The sequence below is a fragment of the Onychostruthus taczanowskii genome, unplaced genomic scaffold, assembly GCF_017590055.1.
Source record: "Onychostruthus taczanowskii isolate IOZ18803 unplaced genomic scaffold, ASM1759005v1 scaffold26, whole genome shotgun sequence".
Lineage (NCBI taxonomy): Eukaryota > Metazoa > Chordata > Aves > Passeriformes > Passeridae > Onychostruthus > Onychostruthus taczanowskii.
The window spans coordinates 8,498,257-8,518,967 of NW_024499906.1; the positions used below are offsets into that span (position 1 = coordinate 8,498,257).

The window sequence follows — 20,711 nt, forward strand, 5'->3', positions numbered from 1 at the left end:
CCGGGAGCGGCTGCGGGGCGGAGCCGGGCGGAACGCTGCTGCGCGGAACGCCCGTGCGCGGCTGCTGTTGCGGGCCGGCGTGCCGGGGAGCGCGGCGGCGGCGGCGGTGCTGCGATGTGGGGCCGCGTGCGGGGCGGCGGCGGCGCGCGGCCGCACGGCAGGGCCCGCAGGTACCGCCTTCCCCGCACCCTCACCTGCCGGACGGGGCCGGCGCCGGCCGGGCATTGCCGTGAGGCCTGGCCGTGCCCCGGGGCGCGGCCTTCAGCGGGACGGGGCTCACTGTCCGGCCGGGGCTGGGTGGCGGTGTGGGCAGAAGGCGGCGGGGAATGGAGGCGGGTGGAGGGGAGTGGCGTGGGCCGTGTTTCTCGTGGTGCTGTCCTTGCCGTCCTTCCCATGTTGAATGATCCGCACGTGTGACCTGACCGTAGTTTTGCACCCTGTACCAGCAGAGCGGCGCTGCCTGTTGGGCGTTGTTGTTTCTGCACAAAGCACGGGCTAAGAGCAGTATTTGAGAGTTCTTCTTCGTTTTTACTAAAATATTTTAAGTTGCTTTTAATGACAGCTCAGTTGTGCCTTCATTTTTTTTTTTTTTTTTAAATTTCAAAACTCCTCGATATTTTTGAGCAAGCACCGGTGCTGTGATGGCCTCATGTACAAAGCAGCTCGGGTTCTTCGGTAGCTGTGTTTGCTTCCCGAGGCCAGGCTCCCCAGAGAAGGCAAACTGGATGGTAGGTGAAATACAGGGATGCAAACTGCAGCGTGCTGCTGGCTTTAAGTGCCTGAGGCTTTCAGCCTTGCTGTGCTTTGCTGCTGCTGTAGGCTAAGATAAGGCTGAGAAGGTTGGAGCTGTTCGGCCTGGAGAAGAGAAGGTTGCATGGAGACCTCATAGCAACCTTCCAGTGTCTGAAGGAGGCCTGCAGGGAAGCTGGAGAGACTTTTCTTCAGGAACATGAGTACAAATTACATCAGGAGTAATGGGTGCAAATGGAAAGAGGGGAAATTTAGGTTTGGTATTACAAAGAAATGCTTGTGCTTGAGGGTTGTGAGATGCTGGACCAGGTTGCCCAGGGAAGTTGTGGATGCCCCAGCCCTGGCAGTTTTCAAGGCCTTGAGTGACCCAGTCTAGTGGAAGGTGGCCTTGCCTATGGCAGGGAATATTAGTGCTAGGTGGTCTTTAAGGTCCCTTCCAACCCTTTAGCTTTCTGTGATTTCCGAGTGGTTACATAGTTTTCAGGAACATGCCGCCTGAAATAACAAAAAAGGACTTTGTCAAGGACTGTGGGGAGCAGTGCAGTGTAAAACAGCAGAGCTCATACCATCTTCTCAGTAATGAGGTTCTGAAGCTTTCCTTAAATTTTTCTGTTGCTTTTCAACATTGGAATTTAGGTTTTAATGCTGACAGTGCATCAAGTGCAGAGTGACCAAAATGTGATGCCTGCTGAGACTGGCAGATTTTCCTTTTAGCCAGAGAGAGATGTGTCTGAGGAGAAAAGTTATGCCACAATTCCTTCAGATTTATTGAAGTGTTTTAAGATCTATTGAAGTTTTTTATTTTGAATCAGAATAAATGCGAATTTGTTTATTTCTGTAACTTGAGGGTGATTTTTAAACAAATTAGGTGTGAATGTAAAGGTTTAAACACTGCATTTTAGAATGTTATAGAGAATGGCTCTTTGAATTTTATGATAGTTTTTCTAGAGAATGCAGCTGTGTCTGTGTTGCAGAATCTCCTGACCAGCTCCTTGCTGTCCCTGGCTTCGTATCCTCGGCTGCACTGTGTCAGTTTCAGCTTCTTTGCAGTGATGTGCTTAACTAAGTAGAGGAGCTATAACCCAAATAACTTTCCTGTTTGTTTCTAGGTTAACTTGTAGCAGAATCCGTGTTGCAGAGTAGGGGAATGTGATCTGTAGTTGTGCCACAAATGTGAAAACATGTGAAGTTATGTGTGTACAGTCTTTTTTCAGGGAGTGATCTCTTTATTGATTCATTAAGAGTTTCAGTGAGTTGTCTGTAATACCAGTGAATTGAAGTATCAGGTACCAGTAAATTCAAACTCTCTCTGCTACCTAATTCAGAAATACTTTAAAAGTTCCAAGTTCTTGTATTATTTCCTCCGCAAATAAATGGTGTGTAAAGTTGTTTACTTTGTGTTTGTGATGAAGAAATCATAAGTAATCAAGAGTTTGAAATGGTGTCCCAACCCTTCTCAAAAAGTCAAAAGACGCATGTTTGACATGTACTTAACATACTCAGGTTGCACTCAGCTGGGCCTAGACAGTTGTAACTGTTGTTTTGGGGTTTTTGGTAGGTTTACAAAATTCAGCCTTGGACCCTATTTTTAACTTCTGCTTCCTACCTTTGTGTATCATGTAGCAAACAGGAACTCTTCAGCACAAGCAGCGTGCTTTCTAAAGACAAAGATGAATCTGCTGCTTCCAAAGACAGCACACCTGAAGGGGCAGCAAAGAGGCAGGTGGATGGAGCAGAAACACCAAAGCAGCAGCTGTTAGACATTATTGGTAATATGAAAGTGGAAGTGAGCTACAGGAAGAAACTCCAACAATTAAAAGCCAGTGAGAAGCAAGCCGTGAAAAAACTGGAAGGCCTGCACAGTGAAGGTTCTGTGCCTGAGGGAATTACAGAAGATGCTCAACGGTAAAGTATAACAAACTTTTCTTAGCCTGTTTTATCCTTACTTCAACTTTATTTTTTCGTTGTTTAGGACAAAATAAACCATTTCCAACAGTAGAAAATAATCCTGTAAGGGAATGTGGTGCAGACTTGTGGACTGGAGTAAATCACGGGAGAATCTGAGCAAAAGGTGCTGTATGCTGTCAACCTTATGCTGCCTTTTTCTGCAGTGAGATTGTGGAAAGGTAGCACTAGCACCTGCCTGTGGAAAGTTATTTTAACGGGAGAAGGGAAATATTGTTCAGATAAAATACAGCAAAACTGAGGAAAAAGAAAAAAAATTAAGAATGGCGTAATGATTGTTGAGTCTTTGGAGCTGCTCCTGTCCACAGTGTGTTACATCATATTTATCATCCCACAGGTCTGTGCTGCCAGTGGTCTCCAGGCTGTGCGGTGGCACAGGGCTGCCATTTCCCCAGGCTGGGGAACAGGAGCTTGTCAGAGTCCTTCAGCATTTGATAATTAGGGCAAGCCTGCCTGTCCCAATGGCCACCCCCATTTGGGAAAATACCTGACTAGCTTTTGGGTTATTAAGATATAAAATGGCAGCACAGAAATGTCAATTTAAATATATTAAAGGCTTTGTTTCTGTATCTGTTGTGTCTCTGTTTACAGAGGCAAGCCTTTAAATCCAGACCTGGTGAAGGCTGCTTCTGCAGTTGCATCTTCCCTTCCACGCGACAAGAAGCAGACAGAATCAGAACTCCTTGCTCAACTGAGAAGACATGAGGAAACCACAGATAAACAGAAGAAGGGGGGAACTGTTAACATACGGTCTGTGTATTGATTGTTTTTCTCAATTACGTCAGAAATTCCTATTTTGCAATGTCATCCTGAAGGTGACTGCCTTCTGTGTTGGGAAGGTGCCCCTGAAAGATACCTTTGGACAGTGTATCCTTAGGATTAATGGATATTGGTAACATCATTGATCTGGTTATACCAAACTCTCTAAATTTTGCCATCATCTTTCTAAAGTGGTTTTGCAGAAACAGAATTATTGCTTTCATTCCCAGGATCATTGCTTTCTTGGACAGGCTAGCAAAATAACAGCTCTTTTTGTGAGTTTGGTTTTTTTTTTTTTTTTTGCCACAAGCTTCCAGAATTCTCACACAATGGATGGATTTGTAGATGTTTCAGACGTTCTGTCTGGACTGGTGAATTTTCATGACAGCTCTGCAGAACTGAACTAGTGCAGCTCTGTTTATAGCCCCACCCTTCCTTTCAAAACTTTCCAGTCAACGCATGAAACTCATCTCTTGGCTTAACTCTGTTTCCAGTGTGGCTTTCAAACAGATGAGAAACATTTGTTTGGAAACTCAAACAGTTGTGCATACAGCTCTTTTGGATGATGGTTAAAGGCAATTTTTTTCTGTTTTTTTTTGTTTTTTTCAACTAGTATTCAAATACCTGCTCAGAAAATAAGGCATTAAATCCAGGTGAAATGCTGAACAACAGGAAATCGGATCTTTATGTTTGAAATCTTTCTTTATGTTTGTTTGCAGTGTGAACTGCAAGCTGCTTATCTGTTTTATTCTGTGAAAATGAATTTGCCCCAGCCAAGAATCTAAACTTGACCCATCTATTATCATCTGTAGGTTACATGTATTTCTACTTGTAGGTGTCAGCAAAGGGTCTGCTGGAATGATTGTCAGTGTTCTGCAAAAAAAGCTAGTGGTGTCTGTGGCTGATGCCTGCCTGAGTGGAAATTAAGGAAGAAAGAGACAGATGCTTGCAAACAGGTTGAGTTAGATGATTGCACAGGCTGGGGTGTACAACGCTCAGTGAAGAACTTCGTTAAGCAAAATATCTGTTCTTCACATATAAGGACTATTTATATAGAGCATATGTTCATTAAATTGTTAATTACCAGGGAGTTTGTTACTCTCTGTCACCGAGTTCTTTAGAAAGGCAGAGTACACGAATGTTTTAACAGTGTCATGGGCTGTGGGTGACCAACTTAAATTAATTCAAACCTTCTTGAGTACCCAAGATGCTGGAGGCCCACAGAAGTATTGAGTGAGCTAACGCATGCAGTGCCCAGCCTGGAAAGTGCCGGTCTCCCTTCCTTAGGGTGCACGTGCTCTTGTCCAGGTGTGGTTGCTCTGCCTGCTGGCATCACAGGCTCTCTTTCTCTCATCACCTACAGCACTTTTCCTGAAGCACTGACCCAGCTCTGGCTGCAGTGGAAGAAAGACAGTGACTAAGAAAGTCGTAGTCAAAGCAAAAATGTTTTTTTTTTTTTCTCTTGAAAGAGAGTTTAAATTCTATAGAAATTTAAAATCTGCAGCTATATAGTGCCTCTATATTTTTGATTGGACAGTTAAGATGTGATGTTACAATATTTTATTACGTGCTTGTGGATGAAGTGGTCTCATTAGAAAAATGCATTTTCTTCAACCAGAACCAGCATTTTTGGAATGTCATGGCTGGCTTGCTGTGCTCTGAGTTGGCAAGTTCTATTCCCTGAGGCATCTTTGTGACCTAGCTTGTTTCTCCCAGCAAATGCACTCCTCCTGCTGCCGCTATTTGCTGGAAAGTTTTAGTTTTCTTACTTAAGAGTTAGGTAGCAGAAATTCTTTATCAGTGGGTGAGTTTTCAAGAAAGACCAGGTATTTGTGCTGATTTTCATGACAAAAAATTTGGTTTTAGTAACTTTAGAGTTAGTATGGACCTCTTAGTTCTTTGAGATAAATATAGTACTCTCAGGTTTCTGACTAGTGTTTAAAAATGTTGATTTTACAAAGCCCAGCAGCCTCAGACTTGATTTGGTGTGATTTATGCTCCATGATACCTCAATCCACACAATGCGTGAAGATGTTTTTAATGTGTTAGAAAGCATTCACTTTTGTTCATGCATGATTATTTTGTGTTGAGTTTTATTTGACAGTAAGAGAATACATGCAATTTAACTTTTCCCCTTTTTTTCTGTAAAGGTTTTGCATTCAATATACTTACATATTTTAAAAGCCAATATATATTCCTCAGTTATTTACAATATTTAAAAGCAAGATACTTTCACAAGCAGTAGAGCTACATAGTGCAGAACTGCAAAAAACTGAATACTGCTATTGTGATTTATAATATGAAATTTGTTGTATGCTGTCCAGATCTTTTGTGCAAATTTTTTTTTACCAGGACTGTGGCAAGACCTCCAGAGGTCACTGTTGTATGCAGTCATCTCATTGCCTTGTAGAAAGTACAGGGACAGGGCATGCACTAGGAGGGAAAAATATTAACGGTACAGGAATTTATTTTCCTCAGTGTGGGCTGAAGTTTCACTCAATGGAAATCACAACAGTGCTGCACCAAAATAAAATCTGCAGCCCTACAATTTCAGCTTCTGTTTTGGATGAACAAGAAAAGTAATTCAGAGCTTTGGCTAGAATATATCCCAAGCTCCTTGGGTCTCCTTTTTAAGTATATACAATCAGGAAAGAGAGAGAGTGTGTGTGGTTGCTACAAAAGTCCTACCACTTCCCATCTCTGGAAGGCAGGTGTATGTAGGAACTTCAGTTTTTAATGTTGTGTTGGAACGAGGGAATATATAATATCTAACTGCTATGGGTACACTGGGGTTGGAGTGTGACTTTTTAAACCAATATTTTTTGTTTCAAAAGGTATTAAAAAGTCTTTGTGGTTCTACTTTTGTTAGTACAGGTGCACTTTTCATGATGGAGTGGTGAATGTTGCTGCCAGAAATGTTCATATGCTGATGGTGGGGTGACATTAGGATTTCTTAGCAAGGAACATGATTCAGGAAGGAGAGCAGCTCTGAGCAATCCTGACTTCCCTGAAGCACGGGAAAACACCAGCCTTTTAGGTCACAGCTGAGTCAAGCTGTTGGGCTGGGCTGTGTGTGGCTGACCTTAGGAATTATGTCCCTTTGACCCTTGTAAGTGTGTCAAGCCTCTGGCCCAACACCAGCTCACTAATGCCAGCAGCCACTTCACAGAGTAATTTCTAATGTGAGATATGCAACTAATCGGAGATTGCTTTTTATTTAAAATTAAAATGAAATTATTTCAAACTTGTTGTCAGATGCCTTTATTTCAGAGTAGGTACTGGAAGAGCTATGCTGTTCTTGTTCTGCCATTTGAAACCACATCTAAGACTGAAGAGAAATCATGCTGTGTTTCTGTGGCAATTAGCTTTTACAATTTTCCAGAAGTATTTCTTTCTTGTCAGTAAAATCTCTGTTGACTTAAGCTGCCAAAAGCATAGTTTGAATTTCATTCGGATTTTCATAAAATAGGTAATGCAGTATTTTTGACTTGGCCTATTTTTATTTTTTGAGACCATATTTATATCTTGAAACTTAAGTGCTGCAATTTGGGATAACTGTGTGTGACTGGAAGTGGTTGGGTGGAGAGGAGGCTGTGAGGAAGAGTTAGCAGCTCGGCCTTTCCCAGCCAGTGGAGTTGCCAGTGAAGGGAGCTCACAGGCAGGGGCGGAAAGGGGCTGTGATTTGCCCTTTGTGAGCTGTGTATGGTGCTGGAGGAGACGAGAGCATTTGCTCTTCACGTTTGATTTTCACTCCAGAGTGACGAAGGAAGATGTGGTCTGTTAATGCTGTAATATGATTATGCAATGCAACAGATTGCAGTGGATCAGGAAAGGTGACCTACTTATTAGGGTGGCATGATTGGCCCATGTCAGCTGATGTGTGAAGGCAAGCTTCCTTTTGGTCTGCAGCAGCACAGATCTGTCCCTGGGCAGTGTTGGTTCCTGTCCAAAAAAATGGTGATTTTTATCTCCCTATTTCAACCTATTTTTTATATCCAGAGAAATTCCCCATTTGATTAAGCAAAACATGCCTATTACATTCTGTGAATATTGGTATACAGATGTATGATTTTTTTTTTAGTTGAAATAATTTAAAAGAAAGCATTCACTGTAGATTTAATAGGCTAAAGTAGCACTTTTATACATAGAATGTAACAAATGGTTTAAAACAACAACAGCTTTGAATGTTTGATGGATTAAAGATGGGTGTATTCTGTGAGGAATGTAAAATTCTGTCTCACAGAAGCTTATGAAACCAGTTGAGAATAGAGTTTCTAGTTAACACATATGACAAACTTCCTTGCTTTGTCAATCTGTTGAGTTTTTACATTTCATGTTTTTCATTTCAGCAACGTTATTTCAGAAATGATGGTTAAAAGGCAGTCTCGAGACCAGTGGGGTGTGAGGCTATCCAGTCGCATTTCCTTGCAGTTGGATGAGGATGGTCGAAGGATAAGGCCTGAAAGGTCATCAGCTCAGTCTATGGACTCCAGAAGGTATTTCTGTGGTGTTCACCTCCAATAGAAGGAGCATGCAGTTACTGATGGATAATACTTTAAATTTACTTGTACATATTAATGTTGCAGTACTTCAGAGCTTAAAGAAATTACTTAAGTATTTTTCAAGGTAAGTACGGTTAGCATTGAAATAAATTGTGAGAACAAGATAGTTAATGGCAACCAGCTAATGAAGTAATGTGCATTTTCTTAATATTACATTTTAGATAATTAAGCATGCTTGGTGCTGAAATGTAATTGTTCTTGTTTTAACTAGTTCAAATTATTTTGACCTATGCATAATACAATATCATGTCACTTTCTTAACTTCTTGGGAAACAGAGATTTTGAAAGATTGCTTTCCTCCGCTACAAAACTTGATAATGTTCTATGCTTAGAAAAGTTTCATCCATTCTCTTGGGATTTTAAAGATATATTAAAGTTGGTTTATTTATTTATTTATTTATTACTACTACATTCTGTAATTGATTTCTTTATCAACTGTGATGTTAAAATTGTCTATGAAATTAGCTTCATGATTTACATGTGATTTCAGGCTACTCCTTAAGTTTATTTTGCTGCTGTATTATGTAGCCACTCTTGTGAATTAAGGAATGCTCTTACATTTTGGGTTTATTCCTGTAAGCTGTGCTTTTTTTGCCTGTAGTCTTTGGATTTTCCCATGACAGCTCATAATTGCATTCCTTCTCCATGTATTCTTTCCCTAGCAGTTTTTTAGTACGATTAACTTCTCTTGTATTTGATTTACTTTGCAAATAATCCCCGTTTTTTGCGGTTAGGGCCTGAAAATTGGGGGAATCATTTGTGTTTAGATTGATCATGGTGAACACAGAATTTGGGTAACAAAGGAAAAGAAAAGCATGAGTTCAGGGGTGAGTAGATGTGCAGTATTCTGTGTGTGGTGGAACTGTGCTTGGTATATAACTTCAGAAACAGCACCTTAAAATAATTTTTAAAATCCCTGTAGTGAGTAAACTGTCTCCAGTTTCAGGCCTAAGTTCCCTCCTGCATACCTGAATATCTAATGGATTTGCTTATCAACTGATAGTAGGAAAAGAATGGGTTAGGAAGAATACCTAAATTTAAGTCAAGTTAGTATATTGCAATGAAATGGGTGATGTTGCTTTATAGTAATTTAAACTTGTAATTTTAAAATAAACTTTCTTCCAACACATGCAATGTATCTTTGGCCAATGTCATTGGGAGTTACACAGATAGGAAAATACAGTCCTGAATCAACATTCTTTCAAGGCTCTGTAACTAGATTATTGTGTGCTGAAATAGCTCCAGGGTAGTTTCATCACTAAAAAGTAATATGACAAGAGCAGGTTTGCAGAAGTAGTTGAGGCCATTAGAAATCTCCAGTAAATTCAGAAGAGTAGAATTTTAAGGTCAGAAAGGATAAATCTTGCCAGGCTAACATTGGATATGTAATAACAAAATGAGAGAACTGTTGGAATTTCAGTGGAAATCTATAAGATAATACGATTAAAAACATAGTTGATGCTAAAAGATGGTGGGGGTTTTTGTTTTCATCTATAAGAATTTGATTACTTGTTGAACTCGTCTATTTTTAATTTTCCTTTTTTTTTTTTTTTTTTAGTATAAGCCTATGGTAATGATAAATGTGATTGAAAATAGATGGTCAGAGTGAAACATTTGTATATTCAGAAGAGTGAGCACCAGAGTGATGCTATTGAAAATATATCATATGGATATACTCTGACTGTTTGCTGTATGGCAGAGAAGGTGGCTGTGTGATCTTCCAAAAGGGCTATTTATGTCATAAAGCAGGAATTACTTGATTTAGCTGTTGCCTTTTTTGTTCCTGAATTGTGCAATATTTTTTTACAGGGGAAAAACCCAAGTCTTCAGATATTCGCAACTTTGTAAAATCACTTAAGTACTGTGGTTTGATGCTATTTACCTTTGTTCAGACTCCTAAATATTCCAGTTAAAAGTGACTGCAAATATAGTTCTTGATTTAGGCTCCTTCTTTCACATGAAAATGTTTTGAGAAGCTCTGTTTAAGACAAATAGTAAAGCCATAAACACGCTCTGATTAAAAGCCTGAAGATTTAGTGAGAATCACTATTTTTTTTTTTTGTCTCCAGAGATCTGTTAGTTCATGAAAATATTTTGTGCTTTTTAATTTGGTATCTGGCAATGTTGTAAGGTGTTGTGAAATACTAAATATCGGTTTTCTTTTTTTGTTTATAGAAGTCTCAAAGTAGGAAAGAGGCTTAATATATTCACTAAGGCTTCTACAGAACCAGAGGAAGCACTGAAAACAGGTTAGTGGAAATTCAGTAATGAAAAATGCAGTGAGGCTAAATTCTGCATTTTTAGAATATCAAGAGATTTGTTTTTATGAGGAGACATGACCTGCTCACTTTCTGCTTTCAGCCTGATAAAAGAAATTACTACTTTGATGTAGCTCAAATTTTTACCAAGTGAAACTTCCATGCGGTATAATGCAGTGGTTTCTGTGCTGATCAGGGCACTCTGTTAGTGAACATGAAGGGCATAACTGGCTTTTTGTCACAAAGGTCAGTCTTAATTCTGTGAGTGTAAAGCCAGCCTGGAGGATGAGAATGTTGGCTCCAGCTTACTTTGTCAAGTTGCAAGGAAATGTGAGGCTGTGATCCAAAGGAAACAAGCATGCCCTGCAGGTGACTAAGTATAAGAAGGGTAGTAGCAACCCAAGACCACACACTGGATTGCTGTGTGGCCTTCTTTTGTTTAGTGTTCCAGATGGAGCTGGAAAGATCCCAGTGGCAGCTGACAAATGACACCTTGCTTCACCTATTGTAAAGTTCTTTATATATGTTTAGAATCATAGAAAGTTTAGGTTGGAAGGGATCTTTAGAGGTTATCTGGTTCCAAGCCCCCTACAATGAGCAGGTGCCTCTTCCGCTAGATCACATTGCTCATAGTCCCACCCAACCTGACCTTGAATGTTTCCAGAGATGGGGCATCTACTACCCTTCTGGACAACCTGTTCCACCACCCTCATTTGAAAAAATTTCTTCCTTTTGTCTAGTCTGAATCTGCCCTCTTCTGGTTTAAAACCACTACTCCTTGTCCTGTTGCAACAGGCCCTACAAAAAATTCTGTCTTAATCTTTCTTACAAGCTCCCCTTTAGTATTGACAAGGATTGAATAAAGTCAGCCTAGAGCCCTGTGTTCTCCATGAGGAGTAATAACCCCAGCTCTCTCAGCCTTTCCTCTTAGGAGGGATATTCCATCCCTCTAATCGTCTTCATGGCCCTCCTCTGGACCTTCTCCAAGAGGTCCATGTCCCTCCTGTGATGAGGACCCCAGAGCTGGTTGCAGCATTCTTGGTGGGGTCTCATGAGAGCAGGGGGGAAGACTCTCTTCTCTCAACCTGTTGGCCATGCTTTGTTATAGGATTCTAGTTGACTTTCTGGGCTGTGATGCACATTGCTGGCTCATGTCCAGTTTTTTATCCACCAGTATCCCCATGTCCATCTCAGCAGGACTGCTCTCTGTCCATTCACGAGCCTGTGTAGATGCTGGAGGTTGCCCCAAGCCAGGTACAGCACCTTGCACTTGGCCTTGTTGAACCTCATGAGGTTTCCATGAGGCCACTTCCTTGAGTTTGCCCTTGAGTCCCTCTGGATGGCATCCTGTCCTTCACGTGTGTCAATTGCACCACTCAGCTTGGTGTCACCTGCAAATGTGCTGAGGGTGCACTCAGCCCCACTGTCTGTGGTGTTGAGGAAGACACTGAGCAATACTGGTCTCCGTGTGGATTCCTGAGCAACACCACTTTGTCACTGATGTCCATCCACGCATTGAGCTTTTGACCATTGAATGCATGGTCTGGATACGGCCCTGGAATGGTCCATGAACCCTGGACCATCTGGTTGTGATCACCCAACCACTTCCTTATCCACTAAATAGACATGCCAAAACTCATGTGAGATAAAAGATACCAAAACTAAATTCAAAACAGGTGTAACACACCTTCATAGTCACTGAATGGCACAGCTGTGTGGGAACAGTCTTAATGCTGCCTAACAGGGATAGCTTTCACTCATGAAGATTTGGCTTTACTACAGGCTGGGTTGGCCAGGAGTGTGTGAATATGGGCAGATCATGTAAAGAACTTTGTCCCTCACTTTTCTTTGTGAACAGTGAGACTGCATTGTTAGTATTGATCTTTAAAATGCTGTTTTTCCTCAGCTATTCTGAGGCCCTTTTAAAAAACAGACTTTATTCCAGTGTAGTGACTTAGACCTTCATGTAAAGTTAGCAGCAGCAGAAGAAATAGTACTCCTGTCTAAAATCTTACAAAATGCTGAGTATTTGTTTCTGTTTCAAGAGTAGAAGTGTAAGTTTTTAACAGATTCTAGCTGAGTAGTTTTTTATCTTTTTTTTTTACACTTGAAACTACAGGGAGCTATTAATTTGATTGCTTAATTTTTTTAGTAAAATGTCAATTAGTGCCATTTGCATATTTTCAAGCAGCTGTGAACTTTCAGAATACAGCCACCTCTATGAAAGCTGTTTATTAGAATGGGATTCAGTTTGCTGTGTTTTAAGACTGCCAATATCATTAAAATTGGTCTATTTTACATGTAAAAACCATAGTGAATGATGTAGTGTTTGTTTTTACCTGTCTTAACAAAAGTGATGTTGAAAAAATGGATTTTGAGTTGAATCAAATTTACTCAGGTAAAATGGTGAGAATACAAGATTTCTTTTTTGCATGAACAGAATGCAGACACAGTGGCTCATAGTAGTCACCCCAGGTAAAAGCTGAGATGCACTTATTTTTTTAAACATAAAACTGGAATGTGTGCAAATTGTATCAGAGAGCAAGGGGACTTTATTGTATTTGTAATTAGATGCTAATTAGTAAGCTTCTTTCAGCTTTTTGTTTGCTGTTTCCTTGTTTGATTCCAGGTAGCTTTGAGGAACTCTACAGTATATTCTAGACCAGGAAGCTGATTACTTAGCTTACTGACTAAGCCTGATGACAAACATTTTTTTGGGCATTAATCTCGGGAAATACCAGTGTGGTACTTGATACCTTGATTCATTTGTTTTCACTGTCTTGGTTCATATTACAGAAGATAATGGGTGAAATTTTTTACTACATAACAGAAAAGAAAGTTTTGTTTCAAGTATTGCGTATTGACTTTGAAAACTTGAATGGTAACTGGAAAGGAAATTGTCATCCTAAAAATACTCTTCATAACTGTTAATATAAAATGCCAGTATTATTTTCTGTTTCATGAGGTGAAATTACAATCTTTATCACCTCTACTGCAAGTTTGAAAAATGAGGTTCTGCTTTCCTCTGTTAGAGAATTTATTGGTTTCTTTATGGTGTGGACAATAATTTCATTCTGGTATGGTTTCTCATGTTGTCTTGTAGCTGTGTTTTATTCCTGCCTCCAGCACTCAAATCAAAGTACTCAGCCTGGTAATATAGTTCTGGAAATTTCCCTCTTAAGGAATAATTATATTCTGATTTAACACAAAAAAAAAACCCTCTGAAAACACTTCTTTGTATGTAAAAATACTGTTTGCCCTTTAATTATGTTTTGTCTTAAGGAGGGGAGGGGGATTTTGTTTTTTTAATTCTGTTGAGTTGTAAGCCACTGAGTCGAAGTTGAAATTATATCTTGGCCTCAAGTACTTACACTTAGGAGTAGTAAAATAATAGGTTATTGGCTATGGTCCACTCCAAGTGGACTGTAACATTCAAATTCACATAAAGATCTATGTTCCAAGGATCTTAGGATGAATTGATAACAGAGGGAGGCAGGAAAACAAAGGGGAATGCAGCTTAGGCCAACTCACTCGACAGCAGCCCAGGGCACTCCCAGAGGTCCCTCCCTGTCCTGTGGTAACAGCTTGTTCCCTTCAGCTCAGCGAAGCTGTTCAGTCTGGGCTCGTGACCAGCTCTCCTGGGTGGAGGGACAGGAACTCCTTAAGAAGAGTAACTGCTGCAATATGAGTGCACTTTGATTAAAAAAAATAAAAAAAGGCATAAGGAAAGATACATCCCTAAAGGAACTGTTTAGCTTTGTGAAAAGAATAAGAAATCATGGTTTCTCAGCTTCAGAGACAAAAACTGGCACACTTAAGAGCATTGGGGAAGGAATTGCCATCCCTTGTAGATTTGAGTTGTTTCCCTGGAGGAGAATGTAGTTGTGAAGAACCTGAAAACTCCTGTAGAAGTAAAGGTCCTTTAGCACAGCACACCAGTCAAGTTCAGAATTTGCTGTGTCCACATTTTTTGAAAGACAAAACCAAAGAATGATTGTGGAAAAAATAAATTATTGCTTTATGTGAAAGACATACAAATAAATATTCCCCTAGGTGTTCAGAATAGATTTTCATCAGACATTTGAGAACTTAATGAACTTTCATGTCAACTGAGAATTCTCATTTGAGAAAGGTGATGCTGGTATCTAAGGTAGAAAAGTTTGCACAGCTGAAGATATTAGTCTCTGTAAAGATTGATTTTGAAGGACTTTGTCTTAGCTAGTGAGAAGTCTTTGGTTGCTGACAGATCGTAACAAAATTTATTTTTTAGTACCTTCACCAACAATTTGGGATCTGGAGTTTGCAAAGGAGGTTGCAGCAGTAACTGCACAGCCTCCCCGAAACGGTTTTGAGGAGATGATCCAGTGGACAAAAGAAGGAATACTGTGGGAGTTCCCAATTGACAATGAAGCTGGTATGTGCAATGTGAGCTTTTATTATCTGTTTCAGTTTATCTTCTCTGAAAATTAGAGCATGTTTGACCTTTGACTGTTTTAACACAATGTTTCAGCTGTGAGTCATGCTTTTGATAGTAAACAAACATAACTCCCTGACTGTCCCAGATCAGAGATGCTTCAGATGAACTCATTCTGGCACTCTTCAGGTGAAGTCTTGCAGGTGGTTTGGCTGATCTGAGGACTGGCTACTGCCAAAAGGGGAAGACTCCTTCCCTCCTCCCCTCCCTCCCCCCATGATGTGTTTAACACGAAAAGGCTGCTCAAGTTTCTTACATAACACCTTTTACTCTGCATCTTCTCTAAATTAAGCTCCTAGCAGAAGTTGGGGAATCTTAAAACTGCTGTGCGTGTTTTATAACGCTGATTCTGTTCTTTGGTGTGGCTCTTGGACCAAGTGTCTCGCCAGATCCCAGCCAGCTATCTGCCAGTTCTATATCTGGGCAGGCCAAGTGTTAAACAGTTGTTTGCTCCCTTTGTTCTGTCTGTTTCATAAGAATAAACAGTCACAATATTCACTCACCCTGGGCATCTATGTTAATTAGGCATCTTTGTGCACAGTATTTTCTTTTATTACCATAAAAAAAAGAAAAAGCTCCGTGTGAAGTTATGCCAGCAGAGAGAGTGAATGTTAAGGAAGTGAAGAACAACTACACAGTGTGCAGTATAGGAAAGGGGACTTCATAACTTCAGGGAGAGCTTGACTGTGGGTTTTGGGGTTTTTTTAAAGACTAAAGACATCAAACAGAACTGCTTTGTAATGATTCAGTCACTGAGAGCAAAACAGGTTCGTATCTGAAGCTGGGAGTCTTTGAAAATCTGTCCTATACTGAGTTGCAAATTGAATAATGTGCTTCATTGTTTCTTAATGTTCATTCTCATCCTGTTTGGCAGTTTCTTCACAGAATTTAATCACTGCTCCCAGGATTGATCTGTTCCATCATGTTCCATCATGTAGAAATCCAAGTATACTCTGGTCATGTTTTTGCAGGCTTAAAACCACTGTGGCCAATGGTTTTTGTGTTGTTGTAATGTGGCTGGAACCCTGCTGTCTGGGGCCGTCAGTTGACAAAGTGTCTTTGGCGGGCTGTGGTTTCCCCGTTGCAGCCGTGCGGCTGGAACCGCGCTGTCTGGGATGGGGCGGTCGATGGACAAAGAGTCTTTACATAGAGTTAAAACAAGAGTCTTGATTGATTTGTCCACAAAGACTAGTCATGTGGAAAATTCCCGTGGAGCCTTCCAAAACCTGTCACCTCTCAGGTAGAAATACCAAGTCAGTAAGATCCGTCCTATCAGACTGCCAGCCACGGGCTGTTAATCGCCTCAGGTGTGTCAAAGCACAGTTAAAAGCTCGAGAACCTTGCTCCAGTATATCAACATGCTGTAATTTCGGTTTCTCTGCAAAAGAAAGATGCCCCTTTCTGCTGTTAATTTTGCAGTTTTGTAACAGCCATTTCCCTCAATAGGAGGAGATTCCTTCACCTTGTTCTGTATCCAGAAATGTTTGACTATTCTTCTATGCCAAAAACATATGGCTTTAAAAATGTAAGTGCAATTAAATTTTCTGTTGAGGAAGCATGTATACTCAACTTTCAGCATTATGAAAGCTTTTAAAGTTTTAAACCAAATATAAAAAAGACAACCTCTTATAACTCTTTTCCTTGGCTCCAAAGCATCTCTGGTGTTCTCATTAGTGCTTCACCAAGGCACTGTGTTGTGCTGTGTGGCACCAGGATGGGGTCATGGTTTTTGAAATAATTTTGGTGTGAACATCTGAAGGTGTGGCTAGACATACTGGCTTGCTACAGTGGCCAGCAGCTGTCTTCCCCACACCTTACTGCCTTGTTGTTTGATTTTACCTGCATGCCCTTGCCCTTGTCCAGTGAAGTTGAAGTCACTGTTAGGCAGTGAAATTACCTTTTTTTTTTTCCTCTCCATCTCTCCAGCCTCTGATTAATTTTTACCAGTTTAGCAAACCATTAGTACAGCTTGCATAACATTGTTCTCACTCCTTCTTTCTGCTTGTCTCTCCAGCTTCTAAGTAGCTTTAATGCTGCTCCATGATTGCCGTGGCAAAAAGTTGGGAAATACATTTATTTGTGCCTCATTTATTATTTCTGTGCATTTATGCCATAATGACTCAAAAGGCTGGAAAGGACAGAGCAGATTATAGGTGTGAATATGCCTTAGCACCTCATTATGAGGAGCAAATGCTTTTGATGGGCTAGAGATTGTTACTGCACAAGTGATAGGAAGGTCTAAGAAAATTATTTCCTCAGTTGCCTCTGATGGCTTCTGCAGGGCGGAAGTTCACCAAGTCCTGTTCTAGTTGCTGGTTAGCTGTTCCCAGCAGAGAAGTATTGGATCATCTTGCCAAGAGAGTTGGCACAGTTACACAACCACTGTGTTGGGGTTTCTTTACTATCTCTGTTCAAGGGACCTGCTGAAGAGAGTGATTGATGTCATTCTAAAAATCCTAAAAGGATAGAATACTTTGTGTTGAAAGGGACCTTTAAAGATCATTTAGTCCAAATCCTCTGCCATGGACAGGGACATTTTTTCACTACATTTGAATACTCAGTCATCTTTAGAGCATGTCAGCAATGCTTGCTATAAAGGATGAACATCTGTGTTTGGATTGACATCTTTAGGACAAGGTTGGTTATGTCTTGGAGGGATTAGTGTTTTAGCTAGAGGAATTCCCCAGACTTCCCTTTTTGTAGCATGTAGGGGATTGGAAATAGAATAGTGAGAGTAGGTGTCTTCTTGTTTTGATGTCGAAAAACAAAATTCTCTAATTTAGACTTCTGCCATGCATATTGTTTCAAATTACATTTCTGAGGACAGTGCAAGAGAGGCAGAGGGACAGGCTTGCAGCAGGAGTCAGGGCTTGCTAGGAGTGAGGGAAGTCATTATCTCATCTAATCTGTTCCCACCAGAGGCTTCAGCCTCTGAGGCTTTGGACAGTTGTGGTCTCCTTTTCTGTGATGCACACTTTACTTTTTTGAGGACTGAAATACGTGGTCTAACTGAAATATTTGGACTTAACACTTCATCCCCAAACCATGTACAGTCTTTGACAAACGACAGAATACATAATGTAATATTTATCTCTGACCTGCATATTTGTGACATTCTAAATTGCTTATTTTGGGTTAAGGATGAAAATTGGTGAAATTATTTATTAGACAAAATCTTTCCTGATACCCTGTATCTGGAAGAAGAGCATTCAGAAAGCCAAATTTTACTGTCAGCGTTATGCAGATTGTTTCAGTAGTGAGTTTGTTTGGTTTTTGAGACCAGAAAAAGTAAGGAAGTCTGGAAAGGTTGTTAGTTTGGAAAAGCAACCAGTAGCATTCAGGTACAATAAGATTCCACCTCCCCTTGGTGGGGGAAAGCCAGTAAGGGTGGATAGTGGAAGGATCATCACTGCTTCTGTCCGTGGACATAGTTTTCCAACCACAGCAGAAACACACTTTCTGAAACTGACATTACCTGGTTTTTGTTATTTTAACTTTCAACATAAAGGAACAAGGAGAGAGCTTCTGAAGAAGGAAATGCACTTTCTTTTTTCAAGAACCACGGAGATAAATGTGGTGTGCAACTGTGGTATTCATGCACTCACACATTTCTAGCTAATATAGGTAATTCTAGATAAAATACAGGTATTTCTCAGCTTCTTCAGATATTGCAATACCTGAAGTTTAAAGCAGGAAAAAAGTAATGCAAACTTAACAAATACAATTTGAGTGACTTCTCCATTGCAGAGATGTGAATAATTTCTTCTGAAACTGTAGAAGCTCTACCAAAGAAGGAAGCCTAGAACTTATGTGGCTTAATTACCTCAATTTTAATATTCCTGATTTAATTTTATCAAATAATATAGAAAAACATAACTAGCTAGCTTAGAAAAACATGTACACCATATTCAGTGTGTGTGGTATAGGCTTCTCATTTTTGTCATCTTGAAGTAGTGCAATATTTTTCTCTAATAACAGATTTTTATTTATGGGTGCAAGCCAATTGGTATCAAATAAAAAAATTCATGTATATCTAACTGAAGAAAAATCTTTCTTTACAAATCCCAGATTGCCTTTTGGTTTTTTCCCCTTAAAATTAGAAACAGCAAAAGCAGCCTTTTTTCTTTATGTAGGAATTTGTGTTCTGAGTCTCTACCATCACAGTGTGAACAACAGCAAAAAAATCTACAGGATGAGGAACAAAAGTTTACCCTATCTCCAATAATCCCTTGTCCTGTGTCCTGTGGATGCTTTTGAATGCATCATCTTTGGTGTTGGCTATGACTTAAAAGTAGCTGGTGAGATACACAACACTTCTACATCATCATACACTCACACATTCAGAAAATGTCAGAAAACAAATTTCTGTGCCCATTTGATAGCAATAAGATGCTAAAAGCATGACTTGCAATGGACATGTGTTTGTTAGCTGTTCAGTATTTGATACTTTATGAGGTTGCCTTATTGTTCAATACTAGTTTGTATTCTTTAATCCTCTGCAGAATTTAGGCAATCGGTGTTCTCTTTAAAAATTTATGAAGAAAATACCTGCAATCTAAAAGGTGGTACCAATGATGAATCAAAATTTTGAAGAATTGAATAAACCGGATTTTAGCAAGAAGATTGATTTATAGTTATAATTATTCCTCCTACTTCCACCCCAGCATCAGGCTTTTATAAAAATTTTAAGCCAGAAATTTGATTTAAATATTACATATTCTTAGAAATGCAAGCAGAACCATTAATTTTACTAATTTAAGATTATTTTTGAACTATATTATTTTTTACTTTGTTAAACTTGCTATTATAATATAATAACTGTGTCTTTTTTGCTTGGTCTTTCTGTTAGGGATGGAGGATGATGCTGAATTTCATGAACATATCTTTCTGGAGAAACACCTCGAAGGCTTTCCCAAGGAAGGACCTATCCGCCACTTCATGGAACTAGTCATCTGTGGGCTTTCGAAAAACCCATACCTCAGTGTTAAGCAGAAGGTTGAACATATTGAGTGGTTTCAGAAGTATTTTGAGGAAAAGAAGGAACTTCTTCAAGAGATTTGAGATTTGGGAAAGTGCTTACCCTTGTGAAATGAAGAATCATTAAGTATCAGTGCATAGTGATCATGTGGCCTGAAAGTTGTATTTTAAACAATAAACTCAAAGGTCATCTTTTGTTATGTGCCTGTCTGTGTGCGTGTAGATACTTTTGACCGCAAAAGAAGGAACTGAAAAGTATGGCTTTTGTAGAATGTGCATTCAAAATTTAGTTTATTGGAACTGTTGTCTTCTAAATTTGAAACTAGTCTTTCAGCAATACGAAATCCTAGGTCTAATTCCACTTCCTACACCCTTCACAGCTGGACTGTAGCTTGACAGGTTGGATCATCTTTCCCATTTTGGAAAACTTGAAATTCTTTCATTTTGCTGATTTATGAACCACACTGGTGTTTGGATGGTATTAATCCTTTCTCCCCCCCTTTCAGTAACTATATTTATTGGTTCATTTTGAAGTTTTTAGTAAGTTTTTGTAAATCACAGAGTGATTTGAATGGTATCCTTTTTGGTTGATGTTCTCAGTGAAAGGCTGTTGTATTCCTGAAATGTGTGCACAGCATAACACTGGTGAGTTACAGAAGATAACAAGGGAGTGATGTTCCTTAGGGTTTGCTGTTGGGATTGTTGCCACTAACAATGGCTTTAAGCTGTAAGAGGTATGGTTGACATTAGATGTTAGGGAGAAATTCTTCGCCTTGAGAGTGGTAGGGCACTGGCACAGGTTTCCCAGAGAAGCTGTGGATGCCCTATCCCTGAAAGTGTTCAAGCCTACATAGGATGGGGTTTGGAGCAACCTGGTCTGGTGAAAAATGTCCCTGCCCATGGAAGAGGGGTTGGAACTAGATAATTTCTAAGGTTCCCTCCAACCCAAACCATTCTGTGATTCTA

The 20,711-nt window shown here is 39.9% G+C and overlaps 1 protein-coding gene across 3 annotated transcripts; it reads left to right on the forward strand.

Moving 5' to 3' along the window:
- Positions 1 to 135: 135 nt before the first annotated feature.
- Positions 136 to 19,940, forward strand: MRPS31 (mitochondrial ribosomal protein S31). 3 transcript variants are annotated; one of them, XM_041407372.1, is made up of 7 exons: positions 136 to 177; positions 2,372 to 2,655; positions 3,307 to 3,465; positions 7,824 to 7,970; positions 10,212 to 10,285; positions 14,565 to 14,708; positions 19,618 to 19,940. In XM_041407372.1, the coding sequence occupies exons 2-7, from the start codon at positions 2,525 to 2,527 to the stop codon at positions 19,827 to 19,829; spliced, it is 867 nt and encodes a 288-aa protein (XP_041263306.1). In that variant the 5' UTR covers positions 136 to 177; positions 2,372 to 2,524; the 3' UTR covers positions 19,830 to 19,940. The 3 variants fall into 3 exon arrangements, with proteins under 3 accessions (XP_041263306.1, XP_041263307.1, XP_041263305.1); XM_041407373.1 differs by having other exon boundaries at positions 136 to 170; positions 2,374 to 2,655; XM_041407371.1 differs by lacking the exon at positions 136 to 177 and adding an exon at positions 251 to 728 and having other exon boundaries at positions 2,374 to 2,655.
- Positions 19,941 to 20,711: the final 771 nt, after the last annotated feature.